The 27854-nt window shown below is 39.0% G+C and overlaps 1 protein-coding gene across 1 annotated transcript; it reads left to right on the top strand.

The window, feature by feature from the left end:
• The first annotated feature begins 378 nt into the window (after positions 1-378).
• On the top strand, positions 379-27537 carry LOC127644128 (Krueppel-like factor 12). The gene is made up of 6 exons (XM_052127152.1): positions 379-531; positions 13437-13518; positions 16020-16584; positions 20861-20999; positions 25730-25887; positions 26041-27537. The coding sequence occupies exons 2-6, from the start codon at positions 13453-13455 to the stop codon at positions 26232-26234; spliced, it is 1122 nt and encodes a 373-aa protein (XP_051983112.1). The 5' UTR covers positions 379-531; positions 13437-13452; the 3' UTR covers positions 26235-27537.
• The last annotated feature ends 317 nt before the right edge of the window (positions 27538-27854 follow it).

Below are 27854 nucleotides of genomic sequence, written 5' to 3'. Positions count from 1 at the left end.
CCAGCCATCATTTATGTGCTTCTCCATCTCTTTCAGTTTCTGTTTTTTTTTTTTATGTTTCAAGGCTTCTCTCATCAACCCACTATTTAGTTTTCTACTTAGTCTGCCACTCTCTCCAACAGAGAAGTTTAAATAAAACAATTCTACTGACACAGATAAACACATAGTTAAACACCCACAACATTTTCTTAGTCTGGCACTTTCTCTCTCACACATGGTCGTACAGTATGACACCCCCAACCAACCCCACATACACACACACACACTCCTTTTCCTTTCGCCTGGCAGCCTGAGAGTCCTCCCCCTCTCTTCCTTCAGCCTGGTCATGTGATCCGAGCTCTGTGAGTACAACAGCACCGTGTGAGCCATCCATTCATTTCCTCCTGAGAAACACACAGAGGAGGAGGGAAGCTAGAAGGGGGTAACATCAGAAAGTGCGACAGAGGAAAACAAGGTAGAAAAGCGAGAGCAAGAGGGAGATGCTCTAAGGATAGTGATTCTAACTCTCTATTACTGAGGTTAACAAACAAGGTCAGTACTGTCCAATATGCTTTTTCTTGCAGTTTAGGACTCCTGTGTGTTAGTTTGTTAGTTTGTTAGACTATGGACCTTTAAGATGACATTGTGCTGCTAATTAGACCTGAAACCTGCTTTTTGACAGCTTTACTTATAAACAAAGTGAACATATACTAGATATTATTACAAATGTTAAATATAAGTTGAACATTTAGACCTGTCTGAGGAAGCATACCTGTAAGGATAAACAGTAAAACCTCTTTTGAAAATCAGTCTCTGTCATAAACAGTGATAAGTAATAAAAGTAATTATTGCTATGGTGGCAAAAGTATTGTTTAGAGGCTCTTTTTAACTTTTGTTGATATGATTGGTGATATATTTTCAACATTTTACAATATGTGGCTACTCGGTTTATGATCCGGATAGTTTGGGCTGTATTCTCAGTACACCCCACCTAAAACCCCACTTAAAATTCATCATGTTATTGAAATTCATTATTTACAAGTTTATTTCATTGTTTACAGTATCGCTGTCTTGTGTTTAGTTTTTATTTTATGTTGTCTTTTCCTGTTTGTGAGATATTCAGGTCATATTAAGGCCTGATCTAGCAGTCCCAAGTATATAATGCTTCTCATAGCCAATTAAAACAGTTCTCTGAATACTTGTGTATTAGTATAAAATAACTATATACCTACTGTATTTGATGGTTTTATTTTTCTTGTGGGTAAAATAAGCTCTTATGAAATACTCTACTTCTTTCTCTCTATCTCTCTCTCTGAAACAACAATACATGAGAAATGCAGTATGGCATATACTGGGCTGAAACACTGATCAGACTCAAAAAGAGTAGATTTGTCTTAAAACAGTTAATAACTAAAGCACTACTGGGGCAGTTGCATCTGTTGGCCTAATTTGGCATGGATGATTTTGTCTCTCCCCATCTGCCAGAGGTTTTCCCTCTCAAGGTATTCCCAGCCAAGTCAATCAAACCTTCAAATCTCTGAAAAAGAATTAGAAATCATTCACGAAAACTGCAGCACTATTCAAGTTAATTAAAAAAATTTAAGCAGCTAAAAATATACAGCATCCTCTACACCACAGAACATAAACCACACCTGAGAGTTCCTATTGGTGTCTGGTGTCTGTCGCGTCTACACCGGATGAGGAAGTTTGGGGGTCACTGGGTCTCATGTTTTTGGAAGCATTTTATCATCAATAAAATAAGCAAACTTTCCCTTCACTTTGGCTTTTGAATGACCTGGTGAGCAAGCCAGCTCTGGGGGTGTAAATCAGGTGTGGACAGAGTTTTGCATTGCAAGTTTTACAATTGATACCGTACACAGTGTCTATGTAAATGTAATTTTGAAGACTTTTATTCAGATATGGTGCACCATGTCCATTTATATGTATTCAAGACTTAATTTGTCTAATCTTTGCTGCTGAAAAAAATGCTTAAACCAGGCTAAGATGGTTGTGCTGGTCTTAGCTGATTTAAGATGGCCATAATAAATCAGAATCAGAATATCAGAATAAATCTGCAAAAATTTTACCTTTAGTGGTACAAAATCATGTCACTAGGGCAGTACCCACAAATGAACACCCACTGTATCATTACATGTCAGTTGGCATGTATTTGAATCTTATCAGTTTCTAGTACCTTAAAGGCACAGTGGGTGTTCCTTTGAGTGTACTGCCCCAGTGACATGTTGTTGTACCTCTAAAAATAAAGTTTTTGCGAATATTTTCTTTCAGACAGTGTAGGTGGTCTCCCTACCTCACCAACTGAAAAGTGCCAAAAAACCCTTTAAAACCATATCACCTTTTTAGGGAGACCAGGTAAGGCCAGTAAACTAGTTAATTTTTTGGTTTATTTTTTTTATTTTTTTACAGGGTTGGAACATAAACCAGCTTAATGGAAATTTAACTCCAATCAGGCATGATAAAGATGGTCAAAATTTTGATTATCCTTTCATAATCAAACTGAAATTGAGTGAAATGCAGCTCCTCTTGGTATAGAAACCCAGATGCTTGCACGTAGACATGCAATTACATACGCACACACAGCTGCACACACATGTGCATACAGAGGTTAGAAATCAGAGGAACCAAATCTCCTTTGTGAGTCACCAGCCTACAAAGAATGAAATGGCAGGGTGGTTCATGTACAGTACGGGAAACAGCAGCTCTCCCTAGTGACTGCCTAGGCCATTAACTAGAGCTTTGCAAAGGGCCTTAACCAGGGCCCGTAGCGGATGCACTTCCTGTGAACACTTTTACTGAACTTTGACCCCCGGCCCCATGGCAACTCCTGGTGGGGCCTGACCTCCAAAAGTGAAGGAAGCGAGAGAGCTTCATGTGGGATCTGTTACTGGTTAGAGATCTGTCACAGCCTGGCTGCTGTGTTCAGCCCCATTGCTGCTGTCAGGGTGCATTATTTTGCAAGAGTTAAATGTTGTAATAGTGTACATCTTTACCTCTCTACTTATTGTCTCTTAGTCTTGCTCTCTCCAAGTGCCTTATTCTTGACTTTTCCCAAGACTTGCATTGCAGCTGTGAGTTTTCCAGAAAAGGAAAAACAGTTCTTACCCAGCCCTGTGTGAGCATGCACTGCTGGAGAACAAACACAGCTGCCTTGCTCATTATGAGCAGGGGCATCATAACAATCAAGAGGGGTAATATTGATCAGGAGTAAAAACTTGTGGCTTTTGCTCCAGATTATGTGAAAAACAAGTGTTGATGTGTCAGAATCTACATTGTGTTTAGTTGTCATTATCTGTTTTGGAAGTTTTGGAAGAGCTGAGTAATCTTTATTCATCACATTGTTTCCTGTTCTCCTTTCTCCTCTCCCCAGTTCTCTCTCTGCTTTCCTCTGCTCCCCTTCTCTCTTCACTTTTAGGTTACTCTTTGTACGATGTTCAGTCTCTGGGTGGTTAGCGGTCATGCTTGTTAGCATGCTTGGTTACTGGCACTCACACTGCGCTTTAGGGGTGGAATCTTTTCTGGCACTGCTGTGGAAGAGGCTCCGGCTTTCCCACAATGCTGAGGACAGCTGGGGAGGGCTACCATACTGTTTGTACTGTTTGAAATTATGCTTCCTAAGAAAATACATAAAAAATCATGAGTGAATATCATCAAAAGGATGAAAAAGTATCGAGATACTGTATATTTCTTTAACTTCTTTGTGGCTATGTCCACATTAATCCAGATACTTTTGAAAAATGCATTTTCGTTTTCTAAACACTCTCTGTCCACACATGGCTCTCGGCCATTTTCAATCACTTTCCAAAAGTTGCTTGTCCACACTGAAACAAATGAAAATACTTAAATACCCTTACACGCAATTGCCCTGGTGTTCCGTTGCAGGACATCAATTCCAAGTAAACATCCCATCGCCTTTGAATGCAATGTGAAAGTTGGTACAAAGTAACATTCATCTTTAACAACGCTATCAAAGTGGAAAGCAGGCACAAAAACGCTACTACAACATGGGCTGCCATCTTTATGTTTTTGGGTTGAATGGATCACATGACTGCATCTCATGACAACAAATACTTAATAGTTTTCAGATATCTCCATTACCCCTGTCCACACTATAACGCGAACATTTTCAAATTTATCCAGTTGGGAGAGCGTTTTCGAAAAGCTAAATTTTCATGGTCAACAACGTAATTTCAGTGTGGATGGAAGGCCAAAACGTAGAGAAAAAGATGCGTTTTCAAACGAAAATGCATTATTGTGGTTGTGGCCTTAATCGCCCATTCCTAGTGGTCATAGCCTTGTACAAAGACAATGTCTATTCTCTCCAATACAGTTGAGAATGTCTTTGATTCACTTCTGTACATATACTGTACCATTTTAGAGCAATCAGTGGTGTGAATACTGCAAAACGAAACACCCTATTAAGTGCACAATGAACTGTTTAGTTGAGTACAATGAACTCTAGACTTCAGAGAAGATCATTATTTATGATTTAGGCCTGGCCCATTCTGAGAGGCTGCCCCTTAATGGCAAACAGGAAGCAACTCAACACACAGTCACTGTGTATAAAGGAATAGTTTTTTTTTGTAATAGTATGATTGTATATGTCTTGCACATTTGGGAATGTTACAATCCTTTGATGGTTCATACACATTTTCCTGTGCCCCTGTTTATTTTGTTCTCATAGTTGTTCTCAAGTAACACATTTTTCACAAACTCCTCATGGTCGACATCGCAGCATTGTGCAATACTGCCTAATAACATGACCTTCAGATATTGCGCAACCTGGTGTGTGCCAGACCTCTGATAATAAACAGTTTGACGGCATGTGGTTCAATAGTTCAAGTCAAATTACACACATCTGTCTCACCCTGTCCAGAGGAATACCAGAGAGAGAGCTTCAGATGTTTCTGGCCCGCTGACTTCATGGAAGACAGCACAGCAAACCAGTCCAAGCTGTGACCAGGAGGCCATTTGTCATACATTTGGCCTGATCTGAGATCAGACTTGGTTACAAGGTCTTGATATTCACCATTCTAGAAGGAGCACTATAACTGGACTCAGACCAGCAATAATGGAGTTCTAACAAATGCTGCAGCACTCTAGATAGTCTTAAAATATGCAGCTCAGTGTCTGAAAAGAGCAGATGAATAAGAAATTCTCAAGGTTTCGTTGAGTCATTTGCATGACAGGAGAAACTTCTTGTGACAGTTTCACTCTTCAGAGAGCACTTGTATGTCAGTCTGAAGTAAAATAAAATCATCCAAAATTAATCTTCTGTGAGACTGAGAAGATGCTCGTTGGAATATATACAGCTTTTCAACTGTTTGTTTTTTCTTTCTTTATTTTTTGTTCACTATTTAGTGGATATCCATAGATATTTGACGCACTTTCCACTCATAGTAAAAAAGTTTTGACCTGCTGTCACCTAAATGGCAAGAGGCAAGAAGGTCCCACATGAGGTCAGTAAATACTAATCTATGCTCTGCTTGCACATTTAAATGGTAGGGTTTCACGTCCCCCTCAAATCAATTACAGATTTTTGTGTGTTTAGTCATACTTCTCTCTGAAAGCAAGTGGAAAATGCAGAAGCCTAATTTCAGGACTAAATTTGAGAAACCTGCAGGAGACCTTCTTTAGTGTTTATTTATATTATTTTGTAAGACTGTGAGGAGCAGATGAATCCTCACACAAAGCACTAATTGTGAAGATAAGAAAGAAGTTCAGTGGCGATATATGTCCAGATGAACTGTCCAACACAAGGAGAGGTCAGTTTGGATGACTGGAATATTTACATTTGTGGCCACAGCTGTTCGTGGCATTGTTCATATGCAAGAGCCTGGCCAATCAGTTCTTTAAAAGTGGCTACACATTCACTCAAGTTAGTACAAATAATGTAATAGCACACCTCTCCTCAGCAATTCCTCACACCAACACACACTCCTCTTCTCTCACTTTTTCTCTCTTGGAGGTTTGACAGTGTCCTGGCTCTATCCGATAGACGTTGTCCTGCCAAGGAAAATTAGCTCTGCTGAAATGGAAAGTCTGAAGTCACTCAGAGCTTTTTGGCAAGAAACAATTACGCAAAGCAGGAGAATCCAGAAGAAGTCTGCATCTTGGGGATGGATCCAGAGCACTGTCTTTGGACCTGCTTAATTTTTCAGCACAGTTACTTAGATCAATTTTAAAAAGGAGATGAGTAGCCCAAGACTTTATGAGTAAAGGTTCAGCAGAGGAAGGAGAAAAGGGAAGAGTGAAGATGAGGGAGATGTTTGTACAAGAGTGGGTAAGGCTCGAGGGTGGTTATCAGTAGCATGGCAGAGAGCAGGAAGCAGCTCTGACCCAAGGTCACATTCTGATGAAAATGCCCAGTTTCTCCAAAAAATTTTTAGTCATTGCAAAGGATATGCCAAGGATGACTTGGTTTGTTAGACCTTCCATTACAGCATTATCAAATCCAGATTAAGTCTAATCTTGGACAAAGAAGAAAGCTGAGGGGAAAACCTTCATATGACTGGATTTTGATCCAGGCCAGAACATATTAGCTCAGTTCCAAAATCTAGAAAGCTGTCTTGATGTCTACTGCCTACATAGATAGCTGCCTGCCTAGGCAGCATCCTAACAGGAATAGAACCCCATAAGTGATGGAAATGGAATGTTCCACATTGGCTGAAACATCATGGGGCAGGAGGCATGCACGCCACACTCCAGAGAAGCGCACAGGTGAATTGTCTCACTATTGGTTCCAGTAGTTTGGCGTTAGCATGTTTACAAACTAACAATGCACTAGTCTAATAATTATAAAAATACAAACAAATATTGGGTTAAACAGTAAATGTTTAATTGAACTATTTTTTATTGGTACATCATATGTTTATAGTAAAAATGTATCTTGCTTTGTCTGCCATCTTGGATGTTTGATTTTCACTGAGTATTTCACTGTTGCAATATATTCTGGGATTGCCAGCTTTGGGAAGGATACATACACAGACATATACAAATTCACTGTGATCTAACTGAATTTGTAAACGGTCAAAAGTTCTGAAAATCAGTCAGTGCTTACTGCAATTTGAACTACTGCCCCCAGTGTCTGAAGCTGGAAGTGCTGTTGAACGTATCAGCAAATATGAGCTCTAGTTTCCGGGATAAATGTCCACATATTTGTGCCTTAAGTCAGTTGTATTTTCAGCTGTAAATTACATAACAGTCAACAGGAATGCATATTGTATTAACCCTACACCATAACCCAAACCCCAACCCTAAACCTAATCTATTACTATTGTTTATGTGAAAGTGATAATGTGAAAACTTGTCTCAGAGGGTAGCAACAGAGGGAAAGTAAACAATTGAATTGATGAAAAAATGCCTGATGGGGGATGTCGTTTGTCAGTATTTCAGCAGAACTGGGCTGATTTCAGGGTACATGAACATTCAGAAGCAATTTCCCATGCTATCATGTTACATACAATACAATGCTCCTTTAGATGCATTGCCAATTGCCAAACAATGCCAAACAAGATAGAAGGCAGCATATGGTTTCTGCCTACTTTTGGAACATTCTTTGTTTCGATAGCATGCATATGATACCTTAAAATGTATAGGTTTGCAGTTTCTAGTTTTGAAAATGATTAATTGTTTGGCCACCTGGATATCCATCTTTTTTTATCTCCTTTTCTCCCAATTTGGAATGCCCAATATCACTACTTAGTAGGTACTTGTGGTGGCACGGTTACTCACCTCAATCTGGGTGGCGGAGGACAAGTCTCAGTTGCCACCGTTTCTGAGACAGTCAATCCACGCATCTTATCATGTGGCTCGCTGTGCATGACATCACTGAGACTCACAGCATGTTGAGGCTACGCACAACTTACCATGAGCCCCATTGAGAGTGAAAAACCCCTAAACGCGACCACAAGGAGGTTACCCCATGTGACTCTACCCTCCCTAGTAACCGGGCCAATTTGGTTTCTTAGGAGACCAGGCTGGAGTCACTCAGCACCCCCTGGATTTGAACTCTCGACTCCAGATTTGGTAGTCTGCATCTATACACACTGAGCTACCCAGGTATCCATTGGATATCCATCTTTAGTGGCATGCTGTGTCTCATTCTGAGTGAGGTTGACCTTTCCTTGGATTTGACTCTATGGACACTTATGTCAAAGAAGATGCCAAAGAAAATCTTCTTTCCCTGTAATGATGCATTTCTTTAATTAAAAATTTACCAACTTCCACACAGTTTAGATCAAGTCACCTGTACAACATGGTGTAAGGCTGGGTGGCACCTTGTGTCTATCGCAATACAACCTCTGGTCAATCTCAATAACAGGTCAAAGGGTGAAAAAAGTAAAGTGAGAAAATGAACAAATCACAAGAATCTTAGAGAGTGACTTTTTATGTCCTCGATTCTGTATCCGCTGATAGCCTCGAAAGGGACAGGCAGCTGATGTGTGTTCGTGCTTTATGTGCACGTGTGCTCAGAGAACGTTCATAATAATGCAGTTTTTATCTTGTGATTGTAAAGGGATCAGTGGAAGAGGAGGAGGCAAGAACCGGCTTGACGATATAAATAATATTTTAATGAGAAACTTAAAACAAGGACACAAACACACATGATGGACATGTCCGTTAACGATCTCTCTCTCGTCGCACCACCGTCTGCCATCAGCCTTTATCCCTCTCAAAGGCTTAATTAGCCTGATAAGGGACCGGGTGTGTATGATCATGACCCGGCCCCGCCCTCCGCCCTGCCACAGTGATTTTGATGTAAAAACTGTTTGTTATTTATAAAGTAAACATAAATAGTGGAACTTAATAGTGGAAAAGTGGATTTGTGTCAAAATATCAAACTTGCGTAATACAGCCTGAGCTGCCACTGTCTTGTATGTTTTTAATATTAATCTAACAAGAAAACAAGAAAACCACTTACTGCTCTTGGCTGGATTTTTATAGTGGATTGTATTAGAATCATAAAGTGAAGACCATAAATATTAGTTTTAAATCACATTTCACTACAATACATCCTGAATTTACTTAAATACTTAAATGTGTTAATTTGTTTCAGTTGGCTGCAATTTTTTAATTTGTTCTTAATTTATTACTTTATTATTGTACTACTATTTTCTTGTCTTTAATAATTATTTGAGAACATAATACAATGTTTACTAAATTAACAAATAAGTATTCGTTTTTGTTGTGGTATCTGACTACTGTAATTTTAGTATTGTGACAACACAACTTACAATGTAGCCTGTCTTTACATTTTGCATGAAAGATCTTACTATAATAACATTGTGAAAAAGTAGATCTCTTTCATAGAATGGCTGTATCCGAGAAAAAACCTCATAGAGTATGAGGTGTTATATACACACATCTGTGTAACACATCTTACCCTCCACTCTATATTCAGATGTCAAGTTTGGTACTGTTGAGCTGCACCTGGGTGTGGTGTGCGGTAATGCTTTAAAGTGGGAGTCCTCTGGTAAGCACGCTTACAGGGTGTATCAGGAAGTGTAGTGTCCTCAGTTTGGTGTGATTAAAGTGGGTTTGGGCGTTCTCAGTCTTGAAAGGCACTGGCATTGGCATAGATATACTGTACATAGCATTCGGGAGCAAGGATTTTAAGTGGGCACTGCCCTTTGGGACCCCACCCATTTCCTCTCACATCCTGTTTTCCAAGGATTACAGTCATGCATACACACAGAGGTAAACTAACCAGGTCAACAGAAGCCAAAACAGTCAGCAGTTTCCAGCCTCTCTAATTAATCTGTAAGCGCTGCATTTACAGGAAGAAGTCAGGTGATTTCCAGATTTAATCCACCTCCTTCATTTATCAGAGCTGCTGAGCTAAAGTATGAGTGCAAGGCTAACCCCATGGCCTCCAATGACCAGGGGTCCATTCAGACTTTTGCAACACTTCCAAATGCTCTTTATGAGAGTATGTGAGCACATAGTTTACTGTGTTTCATTCCTGTAATGTATGTTGACAAAGTTTTAAAAATTTAAGTAAAATAAAATACTGGAATTATGACCTGTCAGATTACTAGATTAATCTTGTTTTAATAATTTGCTCATATTTGATCACCTTCCAGTGAAAAAGGATTGTGCAATATCGACATGACACAATACATGTGTATTTACAATACAAATATACAATACAGTATATTTAAGCAATATCACACAAGCAAGAGTGCGATGTGGCCCTACATCAGCACTGTTGTGATTCGGCCGCCGGTCATATGTAGTGAGCGTATGTGATATTGCTTATATACAATAGTCCAAGGAACAAGTAAATGTTACAGTCATAAAAACGCATTTGTGCGTGGATCTACTTTCTTGTGCGATGGATCAGAATCTGCCGTTGCTGGTTCAAACCAAATGATGCGTCCAAGCATTAGTTAGTAATTCCAAAATGACACTTCAGAAATAGTATCATGGCTTGTGCTGTTTCTAACAAGTTATCGGATAAACAAGGATGTATGAATTTGTATGAGTGTGTGTGTGTGTGCGTGTGTGTGTGTGTGTGTGTGTGTGTGTGTGTGTGTGTGTGTGTGAGAGAGAGAGAGAGAGAGAGAGTGAGAGAGAGAGAGAGAGAGAGAGAGAGAGAGAGAGAGAGATTGAGCATGTGCCATCAACTGTTGACACTACCAAGCAGAGATGCTGTCAGATTTCTGAAGATCAGCATTCTCAGTGGAAAAATAGACGTCCAAGCAGGGGTATTTCTCCCTATTTCGTGGTAGCTGGTGCGCAAGAGTCATTTACTATAGAAACCGCAATATCCTCTGCCATTTTAAACAGAACATCCTCTCCAATGTGGAAAGTCCGGTAAGAGGTAAGTGCCTTGAGTACTGTAATTAATCAGTCTGTTGTGTCTCTCAGCTTTGATGATCTGTAATGCTGAAGTTGTTTGTTTAAAGCCGTTTAAAGCTATAGCCTAGCTTTAGTAGTGTAGTAGTAATGGGAGCGATCATGTAGAGCTGTTGTATGTAAACACTGACTGATTCACTTCACTTCATCAACTGGCTCATTTTACACACAAAAATTATCTTTTGCCACCACCTGCTGGCTAACATATGTAATGTTAAAAAAAAGGCACATAAACAGTAGCTCTTAACACATATGCACTGCTCTTACACTTTAGATTAGAACGGCATGAACAAAAGTGGAGTGATACAAACAGTGATGCGTCCGAGTGCTGATGGTGTCAGACCATCAGTACACATGGAATAGCTCTCGTCCAATCAGATTCGAGGACCGGAACTAACTGTTGTATATTTCATTATAGCATTACTGAAGTAGAGGATTAGTATGTATTATGCTGTAAAAACTTGTTTGTTTGTTTTTTTGTTTTTCACGTAAACTGCAAAGTTTGCTTTTCTGTGATAACATTTATATTAAAGGAATATTTTGTTTCAGGTTCAATGCAAGTTAAGCTCCATCTGACAGCACTTGTGGCATAATGCTGATTACCACAAAAAAAAAAAAAAAAGCTAAAATCGAGGTAACATTAAGACAATTACATTGGAAGTGAATGGGGTGAATCTGTAACTTGAATCTGTAAACGTTAAAGTGATAGTTCACCCAAAATTAAACATGTATTTAGTCACCCTCATGCTATCTCATATATGTATGACTTTCTTTCAAAGATTTTTAGAAAAATATATTAGCTCTATAGGTCCATACAAAATGAGTGAATGGTGGCCAGATATTTGAAGGTCCAAAAAGCAAATAAAGGCAGCATTAAATTCATCCGTTTTACTCCAGTGTTTAAATCCATATCTTCAGAAGCAATATGTCAAGTGTGAGTGAGAAACAGGTCAATATTCAAGTTCTTTTGTTTTTGGCGATTCACATTCTTCACGCACAACAACCTAATAGGCAGAGAGGAGAATTTATAGTAAAAAAGAAATCAAATATTGATCTTTTTGACATTGACATGGATTTAACCACTGACGTTGTATGGATTACTTTTATGCTGCCTTTATTTGCTTTTTGTATCAGAGTTCAGAGTTCTGAGATATTCTTAAGAAATAATATTTATTTGTGTTCAGAAGAAAGAAAGTCATACACATCTGGGATGGCATGACGGGTGAGTAAATTATGAGAGAATTTTCATTTTTGGGTGAACTTTGCATTTAAAATACTCTCAGTTCTTAAAAGAATAGCCACAAGACATAAACATTATGCATGTTAACATGATTTTTGTGTTATAAATCGCTTACTAACCTTTCTGTGTAAAGCTATATACAAATTAATTTAAAGGAATATTCCTTTAAATCATATTGACTAAATCAACATAACATATTTGATTAAACCCATTAAAATAATTTTGGGAGGTTAGATCAAGTAGAAATAGATCCTTGAGATAACAATTTCAGGTTACTACTTTTTCAGTATATTTGCAACTCTGCTGTACTACATATAACATGATGTCCATTTGAATTCTAGTCATTTCTGCAAATGTACATGTTTCAAGCCTCTCATTTCCTGTAGTCTGCAGTTTGAAGGCTATTTATTCACATGAAATTCATCACATCAACATTTCACAATTTAATTTACTTTTGCAAGGTTTCAATTCTCAAATAACAACACACACAAACAAACTCACACAAACACAATAAACCTCTATAAACTGATAAATCTTAATGATACATTCTTTGCTCACTTAAACTAACTGTTGTCATGTTTAAAGATATCTGAACTGAATTTGGAAGCAATGCAAGTGAATGGTAGCCAGAACATTGAAGGTCTAAAAAGCATATAAAGGCAGCATATGAGTAGTCCATATGACTCCAGTGAAAAAATCCATATATTCCAAAGTGATGTGATAAGTGTGGGTGAAAAACAGATACATTTTTAAAAGTTTGTTTTTAAATACAAATCTACACTTCCATCTTTCACTTTTTTGCCGATTCCCATTTTCGCGCATATCGCCACCTACTGGGCAGGGAGAAGAATTTATAGTTAAAAAGGACTTCAATTATGAGATAATTTTCATTTTTGGGTGAATTATCCCTCTATGCTTTCTAATGTATTCACTCATTGGAATGTAAACAGAACTGGATTGTATATGTAAGTTTAAAAAAAAATAGATAAATATAAAATTCAAGTCAAAGCATCTGTTCTGATCTTGAAAAATATGATTGTAAAATACATCTGATAGTAAAACGCTTTTCAGAATGATATATTAGTGCTCTCTCACATATGTTTATTCTTAACCTCACACAGTCTGTCTGGTCTGTCACTAAGCACAACTCCCACATGATCTGTGACACAAATCCATGATTGAGAGCTTTTTGCTCTGTGGTGTCATCACAGCTATAACAAAACACATTGGATTCCTTTGTTTCTCAATGCAGCTGATTGTCTACAGAACAACACACTGTGAATCAACAGCTGAAGTAATTGAAGTCAGTCTAACATTGTTTTTTTGTCTTCCCACAAAGAAACAGTGCTATCAGAATGCTGATGTTGGATGGAATGCCATCCCTGCCAGTCAAAATTGAGCCTACAGAGTCACAGAGGCGGGTAAGATTTCAAAGTTATACCACACTGATGTAATCACTTGGTTTTTTATTTACTCTAGAGGGTGGCATGTGATAAATTCTGTTTCTATTTGTTGCACCTCACTTATTAGCAACTAATAGTATTTGTTGACAGAAGTCTCATGATCATTCAATCTGACCCTTTTGAGCTAAGTGGAAATTTAATGGACCTTACAAAGAAGTGTTTTTGTCTTTGATAATTAAGGTACTCAATTATTGTAGGTAAAAATATGTTTGTCTGAAATTCTGTGCAAAAATACACATGTCTATTTTAGGTCAGTACACAAAGTCACACCTTGTGCAGATAATTTACTTTAAACTGAATATTCTGTCATCTACCGACCCTCAAGTCACTGTTTTTATGTGTATTATGTAATATAAACAAAGTTATTATGAATGTCAAAAGCTGCACTTTTTCATATAAGAAAATGCATGGGGATTTTGGCATACTGCGTAATGCTTGCCAACTGGTTTAGATTAAGGTGTCCCATGCTTGAAGTCTTCAGGATATATGTCAGATTTACAGGCCTTGCCAAATAAATATACAGAATACAAGTGTCTACCCCAACCACTAATGCTCTCTCTCTTCTAAGCCCACACACAAAATCTTACATTTTGCACCCTGCTTTACCCGTTTTAACAGTTGCCTCTGTCGTGTCGTTCACGGGAGAGATGGAGTGCAGGATGAGCCCAGCTTTGAAGTGTTAAATCAACATGCAGCACAGACGCTAAAACGTGCTTCTTGTTTAAGTGGGCTCAACGCCAAGCCCTTTTTCTTGGAAACGTATCGCTCACCCCTATTAAAACCGTCCTCACCAGAAGCTATTCGGATTCTGAAAATTAGCCATAATGACTGGTAGCCCCCCGCACAAGGGGTTGGATGAGGGCCATGTGGGAGAATAGGGACAGGGAGGTGGGAAAGGTAAAGCATGAGTCGGGAGAGAGAGAAACAGGGCAGAGATGAAGTTTCGAAACATGTTCCATTTCAGAATGACATCCTCCAAATCAACCACAGTAAAAACAGAGGGGAAATGTTTGGCAACAAATAATGCTGCCAGTGGACCTCTTTTTGTCCATGGTTTCATTGAGCCTGAGTGAGTGCAGTTGACATGGAATTTTTTGTTGATTTAAGTATGTTAACTTATTAAAACAGCTCAGTCAGTAAATGTCTGAAAGCCTGTTTTTTACTTAACGTTTTGTGATGTGTTTTCCTTAAATAAAATGCTCAAAGCTACCTACAGAGTAAAGGTTATACATAGCTGTGTGCATAGTGTTCCTGAAGCTCAACTGGTAGAGAATGGCACAAACAATGGCATAGTCATGGGTTTGATTCCTAGGGAACACACATGTTGAAAAAATGTATACCTTGAATGCACTCCGAGAGCGTGTTTCCCAAAAGCATTGTTAGCCAACTATGGCTGCAAATTCAAGGTCCATTGTTACAACATAGTTCAACAATTTTTTTATTTCCAATGAACATTAAAAACAGCAAGTTGTATGGTTGGAACTACAGCTTAGTTTAATGTGTGGATATCATTTCACTTCATTGAGCCTTCTATATCTTTAATTTTATATACTGTATATATCTTTCATTCTGTCAACACTTTGACCACGTTTACATGCATTTAAGAACATGACTTATTCCTGCATTATGTAGAAAGCAGTGTTCTAAAATGTGATGTAAACATGAATGCAGCCGTTTATGGGATTGTAGGCTGTTAAGAGAATGCACTTAATCACACACAGTTTCTGTCAGAGAACACAGCTTTTATGTGTTTATGTTAAGGCATGAGTGGCATTTAATATTTTTGAAGAGTGTGTATGTGCTCAGGTGCACCGGTGGAACAATGTAGAGGAAAACCCCACTATTGCAGCGCAATGTATCTGTCGCTGTCATGTCTTCAGCAGCTTTCGTGCATTAAATGGCTTACTGGTGTACGTGTAAATAAGCTTTTATAATTTAATATTCACAGAATTTATTACTCCACCCTGTGTCATGTCATGAACGACAGCTGAATAAACATGATTCATACATGATGGATGTGTGACATAGTTACTACGGTTTCAGGAAACAGTTTTAACTACTTGCATCGTTGTATGAGAAATGCACCCCAATGGTGCAAAAGTACTTAAAGATATAGATTTTTGAAATTGCAAGAATAACTTGTCTTGGAAACAATACTTATAAACATTAATTTTTTTACAAAAAAATATAAACGAATCAGCACATATGCAACTTTAATCCAACACAAGTGTGTTAAGATGTATTTATAGCTGTCATGGAGTTACATTATAGACTTTTTTGTAAATAATTTTTAATGAAGAATATATTTTTTTTTTTTCTGACACATGTTGCTAAAAATATATTTGTGGCTTTTTTGCCATTTGAAAATATTGGCAGGGCAAGTACAAATTTTATTTACTCTCCCCAAAAACATAATTGATATTGTTAATTGATACCATCCTGTGTGTCTTTTTTCTCAGTCTCCTATGATCAATGACTATACAGAGATGGGCGTGCTGGTGTTGAATCGCAGATTTCAGACACAGTCAAATGATAGACGATTCCTGTCCGACCCCTTCCAGATGCAAACAGAGCCTGTGGACTTGTCCACCAACAAAGCAAGAACTTCGCCATCACTTTCGGCATCATCATCTTTATCCTCGTCATCATCTGTATCCTCATCATCAATACGATTTTGTCCACGGTCCCCTCCCTCCAGCAATTCTCTATCATCTTCATCATCATCATCATTAACTTTGCCTTCATATACCTCAGCTTCTGTCATAACCCCTGTTCCACGTTTAAAGATGTCTCCATCCAGCTCTGGCCCAGTGGTGGCATCTCCCCCATCCAGGAGTCTCAGGGGGCAGTCATTTTTGCACATACCACAGCTGATGCCTCCTTGCTCCAGTCCCATCCACCTCCACCCTCGTAGAGTACCAGTGGTGGTGCAACCCATGCCTTTGGTCTACACTGGGGTGGGATCGCTGGGAAACAGCAGACTTATGATGCCTCTTCTGGAGGAGAACAGGATGCACAGGAAAGGTGAGACAGAGACCTGTATGCACTTGAATTATGGGACTGTGGCAACATTTTGCAAAATTATATCACATGGTTCTTGACATGTATCGTGGCAGTTTCAAAATGAAATGACCACTGTGTGGCACTAAAAGCGAATAAAATATTTTTCAGGTTAATGCTCTTTGAGATTTCAATAAACATAATTGACCACCTCAACCTAAATCTTAAAAGTTTTGCTAAGTAAAAAAGTTTACTCATGAAAACCTGAATAGCATTTTTAGAAATATGTTGAAAATGATGTACACTCACATGAGATGAAGACTCCAGTAATATCAGTAATTAAATGAAAGCGGTTTAATTTTACATGGAGAGTTTTACATGGAGAGGGTGGCCCCCTCATGAGCGCTGCCATGTTGACAACCCGTGACACTGTGTCATGCAATTGACTGAGTTACCACCACTAATAATGACAATAATGATAACAGGTTTACTTTATTTTTAACAGGTTAACTAAATTGTAATAGAAATGAAAACAAATAAATTTTAGATTAAGCTGTTGATACACCGAATATTATTCAATTTAAAACCTTTACAACCCTCCCCCATTAAAGCTGTAAATGCCCCTAGATACAGTAGTGATTATTCTAAACTGCCGCGAGTAATTTCGTATACGTTAAACATATATAGAAATACCAGTTAACACATTAACTTTGGCAGCCCTAAAAATAATGAAAAACTAAAACTAATTTGAAACTAGAAAATTTTAAATAAAAAAGGAATTGAGTGAAAACTAACCACAACTAAAGTAATTGTAATGACAACTAAAGTAAACTGAAAGGAAAGAAAGGAGGGACGCCCTTCAACTCTGCATTTATCCTTTTGCAAAGTATTGCACCCTTTTTCTTTCCTCTGTTGGCGGACAGGGCTGTTTAAAAGCCTGTCTTTTAGTTCCCGTGTTCCTGGCAGGGTCAGTGACAGAGCCCAGGGCCCGGCTGTGTATTAGACAGGCTCAGCTCTTATGAGTGCCGTTCCATTGTGCTTTTCTCTTTATATTCCTCAAAACAGGCAGCAGCCCACATCCCCTCAGGAAGTAGATGCCATAGCAAAAGTGCTGCTTAGCTAAACGAGGGCACCTAGGTTTATTAGTGACAGAGTGCATGGTGGAAACACAATAGAAGCTGTGCAAGAGGATTAAAGAGACACAAAATGGGAGGACTGGTTCGAACAACGGACAAAAAAACTGCTTTTATTATTTGCAGGCTTTTATTTGTCAAGTCATTTTTATTTGTACAGCACATTTCACAACACACATAATTTCAAAGCAGCTTTACAGAAAATCATGCATTAACAGAAAAGGAAACTGTAATATCTATTAAGTCTATGAGTCCTCATTGTGTAGTTTGATTACAAATATTGTATGTTCTAAATGTAATTGCACTTTGATTAGTTCCCTTTTCCTGCTTAGAAAAGCCTGCCTGCCTCTGGCCAAGAGAGCTGCTTTTAATGGGCTCCGTGACTAGGAAGGCTTTCCTTTAATACTTTATACCTTTTTTCATCCTGTTGTCCTCTGGGGGAAGGCATAAACACAGAGGTTGGAGATTCCCAATTTCCAAGTCTGTTGCAGGTCTTGTATTAGTGTGTGCGTGTGTGCGTGTGTGCGTGTGTGCGTGTGTGTGTGTGTGTGTGTGTGTGTTCAGCTCTTGCTGTTATAGACTGACCAATCAGACAATGGCAGATGTCTACAACACAAGCACACAGTGTGTGTTTGTAAATAAAGCAGGTGGACACATAATTAGAGCAGTGAAGTTTAAACTTTGATGATACACTTTCAGTTTATTAAAAACATTCAAAATTCACACACAAAGGCCAGCTTCTTATCTTGAGGGTGCGTACCCTTATGCTCTGCAATCTCTCAAGAGGTCTCCATGGCAACACGACTGGACATGGAATGACACGAATACAACCTTTGCAGTAGCAAATGAATCCGAAAAAAACAAGCAAGTAAATAATAAGCTGAACACCAAGAATGGAGTAGTCAAAATTACAGTATGTCATTCATTTGAATTCTTCTACTTTCAAACAAGGGTGTAAGTTTGGTTTGAAAGTTGGCAGGGACATATTACAAGAAGGATAATATTCAAAATGTTGGTTTTAACCCTTATGTTGTGTTTTTTTTGCTCTAACACGTTTTGTGTTACCAGTCAAAAATGACTGCCCCACTAAGACTGTAAATAAATCTCTCATATTGCATATATTATTAAGATATTGCATTAGATAATTTGTCAACTTGTTTTTTTTTAGCAAATATGACTTTTTTAACATATTTAATAGAATATTTAATATATATATATATATATATATATATATATATATATATATATATATATATATATATATATATGCTTTTAATAAGCTGACAAATTAGAGCAGTTTTGTTCACATAATTTACAAATTTGTTAGCAAAAATACAACAATTATATTCAGAGTTGGTAAAAACATAAAAAAGATGAGATAGCCATGTGTTATACTGTATGTGGTTGGAAAGGTCTCAATTAGTAAAATGCAATAAGCAACGTTGTTTCACTCAGAGGCCAAACTGCAGTGAGTTTTAGTTTATGGAATTCTTACTGACACACATAAATATAATAAACAGGTGTCTTTTTGTGATGTTTTCCTTTTCACTTCCTGAAAAATGCATATAACATAGACAATGACATATCACAACTTACAGCAGACTATCCTGATTCAAACAAGCTCAAACACAACATAATATGACAAGTAGGTCTTGAAATATTCCCCAAAGAGTGTACATGGAAAGACGATGCAAAAAAGGTCTCTTAACACTTTAGACCAATAACACCACAGCTGTTACAAAGTATAATAAAACCAATAAAAGGTTAAGAAAATTATCTAAAAATAAGCTGTATGTGAACAAAGTCATACAATTTTGTAACAATTAGATGAAATTAACAACAGTTTACAGAAAAAAAAAGTTAACCGGTCATTTTTGACCAGAACACAGTACAGTAAAGGTTAGGAAAATGCAAGAACGTCAGTCTGTTAATATAGGCAACATAATATTATTTCCTCATATTCATAATGTCACATTTCCCATTTCTCTGTCCCACCACGTTAAAATTGTTTGTTTGTTTTCTTTTTTCTAGAGGTTTAGAACCAACCACTACGCTGCCCGATATTTAGGGAAAATGCCATAGGTTATAAACTTGATGGATTATTCGACGACGATATGTGATGCGATAAGATTCATTTGCTAAAAATAATTGTAGATCTACAAAATTATTTTCTATAAAATGTATTATGCAGCATTAAACAAATGGAAATCTAAACAAAATGTGGGCTATATTAACCAGTTACATGTGCAAAATTACATATCAAGATTATGGCAAATTATGGGGAGAATTTACATTATCCCCCACTTTCTTCTTTCCAACTCCCTGAATTCCACATATTTCACCCCCTTATCTGGCACAGTCATTCAAATATAAAGAATCTTCCTTTAGGGCGCTTTTCCAACCGAAAAACAGAATCCTTGGGCCACATACTCTCTCAGGAAAACTCTATTTTTATCATATCAAAAACATTTGTACACGAAAAGCATGCTTGTTTAAATCTATTAATTTCAAGGATTGGACCTAAAATGCAAATGGAAAAAAACTGTATGTGTAATCTCCAGAAATGTATTTTAAAAAAAACTTTATGCAGTAATCAAAAACGACTGTGATTGATACATCCTGAACAGCGCTGAGAAAAGTAACAGGTGCCACGTAACAACGCCGGTTCTGCACTGCTCCATAAGAGGTGGGACAGTATTTTAAACATTAATTATATATGGGAATTTTAATAATCATTAAAATGACAATAAAAACTTTGGACAAAGTTAAAGTATTTTCTATTGGTGGGGACATATCTGATTTTCTAAAAGTTGGTTGGGATATATCCATACCATTCCTACCAAAATCTACACCAATGCATTTTTTTAACAAATGCATTAGTTTATCAGAAGAGCAATCAAAGATGTCACTGTTTTGAGCAAAGAAATTTAAACTGCAGTGCTATTGACCGAACCATTTCCCATAAAACGCCAACATTTCAAATATGACAGATTACATTGTATAAAGAGAATATTTCTTGGCAAATATGGACAATTGTACAAAACTATGAACAATCTGAATCTGAATTTGGTTGGGTCTGTAGTATCTTGATTGTTAGTTAACTTTGGGACACTGTGGATTTTTTTACACTTACATTTCAACTCAACCAACCTTGTGTTTTTATGCAGTCACACATCGAATCACAGATAGACTGTCGCCACAGCGATCTTTGAGTGACAGCGAGGATGATGACCTGCCCAACGTGACCTTGGAGAGTGTGAATGAAACAGGCTCGACTGCTCTGACCATCGCACGTGCTGTGCAAGAGTATGATTATTAATCTGAAATATCTATAAGCCTTAACAGTATATTATCTACCTATCATTTTGTTGCTAATTTTCAGATGTAAATTTAACACTGTTATGAAATGATAAGATCCAGTCAGTGCAGAAAGATATGATACAGCAATATTGCTGTATTTGTGTATTCAATTATGGCACATCTAAGTGTGTGCGAGTTAGTGTGTGTAGCTGCCCTCGTCTTAGCTTTTTACAGCTTTGAGAGAGCAGTTAGGTAACAGGGACCCCTCCATAATCAGTATGCCCAGCGGTGAGGAGGGGCGCTTGACTGGGTTTTGACAGCCGAGCCCCTGGGCTCTTGTGGAAATTACTGGGTTTAGGTAAGGAAAGAAACAAACAGCTGGCAGTGCTGTCTAAATGTGTCTTGACACGATGAAGGTAACAGTGTGTTTTATAGCAAGGTGCACGAGTGAGTGGCGTAAATGTAAGCGTGCATGTCTCACAGGGAGTGTGTGCTTCAGATTGAATGCGTTGAATGTGTACACAGGTGCAGGGGTCGATGTAGGTTTATAGATTCCCTGACCCAGGAACAGCTAAAGTGAATGGACCTTATTTATACCTTTATTCAATACTCGCTTTATAAACTGATCTCTAGACAGTGATGCTGCCCTGGATTTCAGCACCACTGGAAAGCCCCTCTGGTCTTCTCCAGTGGGAAACATACAAACAAAAGACGGAACAAAAATGACTGTGCTGAGTTTAGTCTGATGGCAGCTGCAGTTTCCCTCTCTTCTTCTCTCTTCTCTCGCTTGTTGAAAACAGTCTAACACAGATTCTTTCTAAAATATGTTATAGCTGATCCTCTGACCTCAGACTAAAATTCCAAACTTCAAGTAAGTGCACAATGTAATGTGGAAAATAGTGACAGCATTTTTGAAAACTGAGATATCGTTTAAGGGAGGAGAGAACATCTAGGATGTTTTCTTTCTTTCTTTTCCTCTTTGGGCAATGAAGTGTGCCAAAAGTTACAGGTGCTCACCCTGCACTCCCATGGCCCAAAATAAACAGGAAGTGGCTCTGTGGGGGAAGAAAATGCCTTTGCCACCCAGAAAACATTCCCTGTAAAAGGTCCTTTTATTAAAGCATCTGAGCTTCATGTCAGCAAAGGAACATAGGAATGTTTGTATGTGGATAGTAGTTAATTAATAGGGGGTTGTACTTTCTTGTTTTTCCCATCCCCACCCCCCTCTGCAAAAGCTGTTTAAGCTGTTTAATCAAAGCTGTTCACTCAAAAAGAAAAGAGTTCTTTTGAACTAAGGCCCATGTCTTGATAGTACATTTTAGCACTTGTACTATCAAGAAAATTACAAAACTCTACATAGAAATACCAAAATATTGACAATTAATTAATTAATTAATTTCCAAATATATTATTCATACTCTTCTTTAAAAAGTGTCTTTATTTTGAAGCGACCAACTGCCATAATTTGTTATGTTAACAATAGCTCCCTCTAATGGACATTCAAAGTCTTACATCTTTATGTTTTTTGGGTCCATGACGTGACGCTCATTTATTTATTTTATTTATTTATTTGGATCTATTAAGTTATTTAAAATATATAATAGAAATACAATTCACTCAAAATGATTACTTCAATACACTTCGACTATGAATTTTTTCTTACAATTTGTATTTATTTATTTATTTTTTATATTTATTTTTTTTCTATTATTCTGGGGTTTAATATTGATTACAAAAACAAATTTCGACTTGTTCCTCCTTTTCTTAAAAAGAAATCTGGGTTCCAGTGAGACACTTACAATGGAAGTAAATAGGGCCAACCAGTAAAGTGCCCCTCCTCACCGCTGGGCATACTGACTATGGAGGGGGTCTCTGTTGCTGCTCTCTCATTAAAATGCTCACAGAAAATGCTATAAATGTTTTTATTTTATTTTATTTTTTTGTTTTTTTAATAAACTAATATAGACATTATAGTCCAATATTACATTATTAAAAACTTAATACATGTGTCACACAAACTACCTTTTTTTATAGTTTATATTGCTGTGCTAGTCATGGATTATCTATAACAAACACCATGTTCGAACATAAGGATGCTCATAAGTGTACGTGGTACCAGAGCACCCTAGGCCGAAGGTCGATGATCGATTTTGTAATCGTGTCGTCGGATCTGAGGCCATATGTTTTGGACACTCGGGTAAAGAGAGGGGCAGAGCTGTCAACCGATCACCATCTGGTGGTGAGTTGGGTCAGGGGTGGGGAAAGACTCTGGACAGACCTGGGAAGCCCAAGCGAGTAGTGCTTGGTGAACTGGGAACGTTTGGAGGTGGTCCCTGTCCGTGAGATCTTCAACTCACACCTCCGGCGGAGCTTTTCAGGCATCCCTGCGGAGGTTGGGGACATTGAACCGAGTGGGCAATGTTCAAAGCTTCCATTGCCGAAGCCGCGGTGGAGAGCTGCGGCCTCAAGGTTTTAGGTGCCGCAAGGGGTGGTAACCCTCGAACACCGTGGTGGACACTGGTGGTCAGGGAAGCCGTCCGACTGAAGAAAGAGGCCTTCCGGGATTTGTTGTCCCGGAGGTCTCCGGAGGCAGTTGCAAGGTACCGAAGGGCCCGAAGTGCTGCGGCCTCGGCCGTGAGGGAGGCAAAGCAGTGGGTGTGGGAAAAGTTCGGAGAAGCCATGGAGAAGGACTTTCGGTCCACACCAAAGTGCTTCTGGAAAACCGTCCGCCACCTTAGGAGGGGGAAACGGGGAACCATTCAAGCTGTATACAGAAAAGATGGGACGCTGTTGACCTCAACCGAGGAGGTTATTGGGCGGTGGAAGGAACACTTTGAAGAACTCCTAAATCCCAACACGCCCTCTATGGTAGAGGCAGAGCCGGAGGATGATGGGGGATCAGATTCTATTTCCCTGGGGAGGTCACTGAGGTAGTCAAACAACTCCGCAGTGGCAAAGCCCGGGAATTGATGAGATCCGACCAGAAATGCTGAAAGCTCTGGATGTGGAGGGGTGTCATGGATGACACGCCTCTTCAACATTAGCGTGGAAATCTGGGACAGTACCTAAGGAGTGGCAGAACGGGTGGTGGTTCCCCTCTTCAAAAGGGGGATCAGAGAGTGTGTGCCAACTACAGGGGTATCACACTTCTCAGCCTCCCTGGTAAAGTTTACTCCAAGGTGCTGGAGAGGAGGGTTCGGCCGATTGTCGAACCTCAGATTGAAGAGGAACAATGCGGTTTTACGTCCTGGTCGGTGGAACGACGGACCAGATCTTTACTCTGCAAGGATCCTGGAGGGGCCTGGGAGTATGCCCATCCGGTCTACATGTGTTTTGTGGATCTGGAGAAGGCGTATGACCGGGTCCCCGGGAGAGACTGTGGGAGGTGCTGCTGGAGTACGGGGTGGGGGGTCCCTTCTTAGGGCTGATCCAATCCCTGTACGTCCAAAGCGAGGGCTGTGTCCGGGTCCTCGGCACAAAGTCGAGTTCATTCCATGTGGGGTTGGTCTCCGCCAAGGCTGCGCTTTGTCACCAATCCTGTTTGTGATATTCATGGACAGGATATCGAGGCGTAGTCGGGGTGGGGAAGGTGTGCGGTTCGGTGGGCTGGGGATCTCATCGCTGCTTTTGCAGATGATGTTGTCTTCATGTCATCATCGGTCCGTGACCTTCAGCTCTCACTGGATCAGCTTGGCAGTCGAGTGTGAAGCAGCTGGGATGAGGATTAGCACCTCTAAATCTGAGGCCATGGTTCTCAGCAGGAAACCGATGGAGTGCGTACTCCAGGTAGGGAATGAGGTTTTGCCCCAAGTGAAGGAGTTCAAGTACCTCGGGGTCTTGTTCACGAGTGAGGGGACAATGGAGCGGGAGGTTGGCCGGAGAATCGGGGCAGCAGGGGCGGTATTGCACTCGCTCTATCGCACCGTTGTCACGAAAAGAGAGCTGAGCCAAAGGCAAAGCTCTCGATCTACCAGTCAATTTTCGTTCCTACCCTCACCTATGGTCATGAAGGTTGGGTCATGACCGAAAGAACTAGGTCGCGAGTACAAGCGGCCGAAATGGGCTTCCTCAGAAGGGTGGCGGGCTTCTCCCTTAGAGATAGGGTGAGGAGCTCAGTCATCCGTGAGGAGCTCGGAGTAGAGCCGCTGCTCCTTTGCGTTGAAAGGAGTCAGTTGAGGTGGTTTGGGCATCTGGTAAGGGTGCCCCCCTGGCCGCCTCCCTAGGGAGGTGTTTCAGGCACGTCCAGCTGGGAGGAGGCCTCGGGGAAGACCCAGGACTAGGTGGAGAGATTACATCTCCACACTGGCCTGGGAACGCCTCGGGGTCGCCCAGTCAGAGCTGGTTAATGTGGCTCGGGATAGGGAAGTTTGGGGCCCCCTGCTGGAGCAGCTGCCCCCGCGACCCGACTTCGGATAAGCGGTTGAAGATGGATGGATGGATGGATATTGCTGATTTGTTTTACATTTACAGTTGTGTTCGCAAGCCTTTCCTCCCCTTATTGACAGCTCATACAGGTTATTACAATAGTGGTAGCCTTTGAAGATTATTATTTGAAGATAGACATAACCAAATAATTTTTACATTTTTTTTTATATTTTAAGTGTTTCAGTTCTGTCCAAAACTACGATAGTGAATGCACAGTTTTTATAACTAGAAATATCATAGTCATACTAATAAAAAAAAAACCACATTTAAATAACGCCTGTACCTTTTAAAATCTTATGTTGTCATTGCAGCTCCTTCTTGCCGTTTAGTATTGAGAGTCTGCGCAGGCCCAGACCCTCAGAGTCACCTGATTCAAAGAGGAGACGCATCCACAGGTGTGAGTTTGATGGCTGCAACAAGGTATACACAAAGAGCTCCCATCTTAAAGCTCACAGACGCACACACACAGGTGAGTCAGCTTATAGCGGCAACCAAACCACACAGTCGGAGACTTTGAATACTGGCTTGTTTAAAAAGAGTTCTGTCATTTTTTTCCTGTCTCACAAACATCTCAGGTCTTGTTATTTCACTTACCTTTTTTTATATGTCTTTCGTTTTTCAGGGGAAAAGCCCTACAAATGTACTTGGGATAACTGCACATGGAAGTTTGCTCGCTCTGACGAGCTGACACGTCATTACCGCAAACACACCGGCGTCAAACCGTTTAAATGCAGCGACTGCGACCGAAGCTTCTCTCGCTCGGACCACCTCGCCCTCCACCGCCGTAGACATGCACCGCAGACATGCATAGTGTGAGAAAGACATTCAAAACAGTCAGATCGATGGACAAATAAGCAGACGTTTTGTCTGAGATAGAGCGGGTCTCTATCTGTCAGTGTTACATGCAGAAGGAGGTTTGGATATATTCCCTGCACAACAATATTAAGATGGAAAAAAAATAAGATTATAGGAAATTGAACAGGGAGGAAAGAAGGGAGGTGAGGGAGAGAAAAGTTGGGTATTGATATGATATGTATGTATTATGATTATTTATCTGCATTTATCATTCCCTCATCGAGTTAATCTTCTGCACTTTTATGTGATGTTTATTCCCATCATAATAACGGAGCAAGCCTCAATCAATCTGACATTTCACATTGGTCCTGGCCGTAAGTGTCAGAGCTGGAATCTTGTATCAAAAGCCACGTGCCATGTGAATATTTGATCCTCAAAACCTTCAGTCTACCTTCAGTTCAGGTCTACTGAGAGATCTCATGGAGATCGTTGTGGAATCGCAGTTTTTGATTTAACAGCAGTCTGTAACATTTTTGGAATTCATTTCTAGAAACATAGTCAGAAAGCAGCATTTCGTAAATCAACGTCACTTTGAAAAGAATAAAATGTAATGTACAATTTTCAGGGTAATAATTGCATATCTGCCAACTGCTAAACCTCAAAGTGTAGAACAAAGTACATTTTTGCTTCAGTATATACAGTAGACTCGCACAAAATGAGACAAATAAGGTAAACAAACAAAACACATGGCATTATCACAAACATGTATTTATTACAGTTCACATTTTAGCATCAAACTCTGTATGAGCTCCAAGTTCAATTATCACTTTATTCTGAAACCTGAAGGAGTAGTTTCATCATAACTGAATGTGAGGAGGAGGCCATATCAATAATGTATTGTTTTGTCCTCTCATATGAGAGAGGTAGAGAAGTACTCTCACACCCTTTTAAACTTTCCTTGCATCATTTGTGCACAAAACTAGCGTAGCAGATATCTGTATATTTTATAGACTTTACCTTGTGGTATATCAGTTTTGTTTGTTTGTATTGATTGTCATATATTTGTTCTGTACTCCGAGATTTGCACCCTTCTGTCCATAAATATGTGATGCCAAAATGTATAGTATTTTACAAGGAACCCAGTGACTAATAATCATGAGTGTAAATGATCGTCAAATGGGCATTCCTTTATTTTCTCTTCTACAATGATGTATCTGTAAATAATTTATGGTAAACATTTCATTTTTATATGAATTTAACTGTGAATTTATACATAAAAACAGTATATGTTAGTTTAAAGCATGAATAAAAGCACCAGTTTGTATGTACAGAAAAGACTTGCTTGAATTTATTGGCCACCATCAGAGCAAAAATGCATTTTAATTTGTGATCAGCTACTTATAGAGAATATAATTTAATCATAGTTTCTTGAAGAATGCAGAGTAATGAGCACTGATAACATAGCAACCATAATATGGGTGCCAAGATTTTGTATTTATTTTTTAAGAAAAAATTATAATAATTTGTATAGAAACACTGAAAAAGTCAGCAATTGGTATAAAAAAATTTCAATGTTATTCTCCATTTACATGTGTTTGCTGCATTTTCATTGCATTACATAATTCAATAACAATTTCCAAC

This window comes from Xyrauchen texanus, chromosome 5 (assembly GCF_025860055.1).
Source record: "Xyrauchen texanus isolate HMW12.3.18 chromosome 5, RBS_HiC_50CHRs, whole genome shotgun sequence".
NCBI lineage: Eukaryota > Metazoa > Chordata > Actinopteri > Cypriniformes > Catostomidae > Xyrauchen > Xyrauchen texanus.
This window is presented reverse-complemented; position numbering and strand designations above follow the sequence as displayed.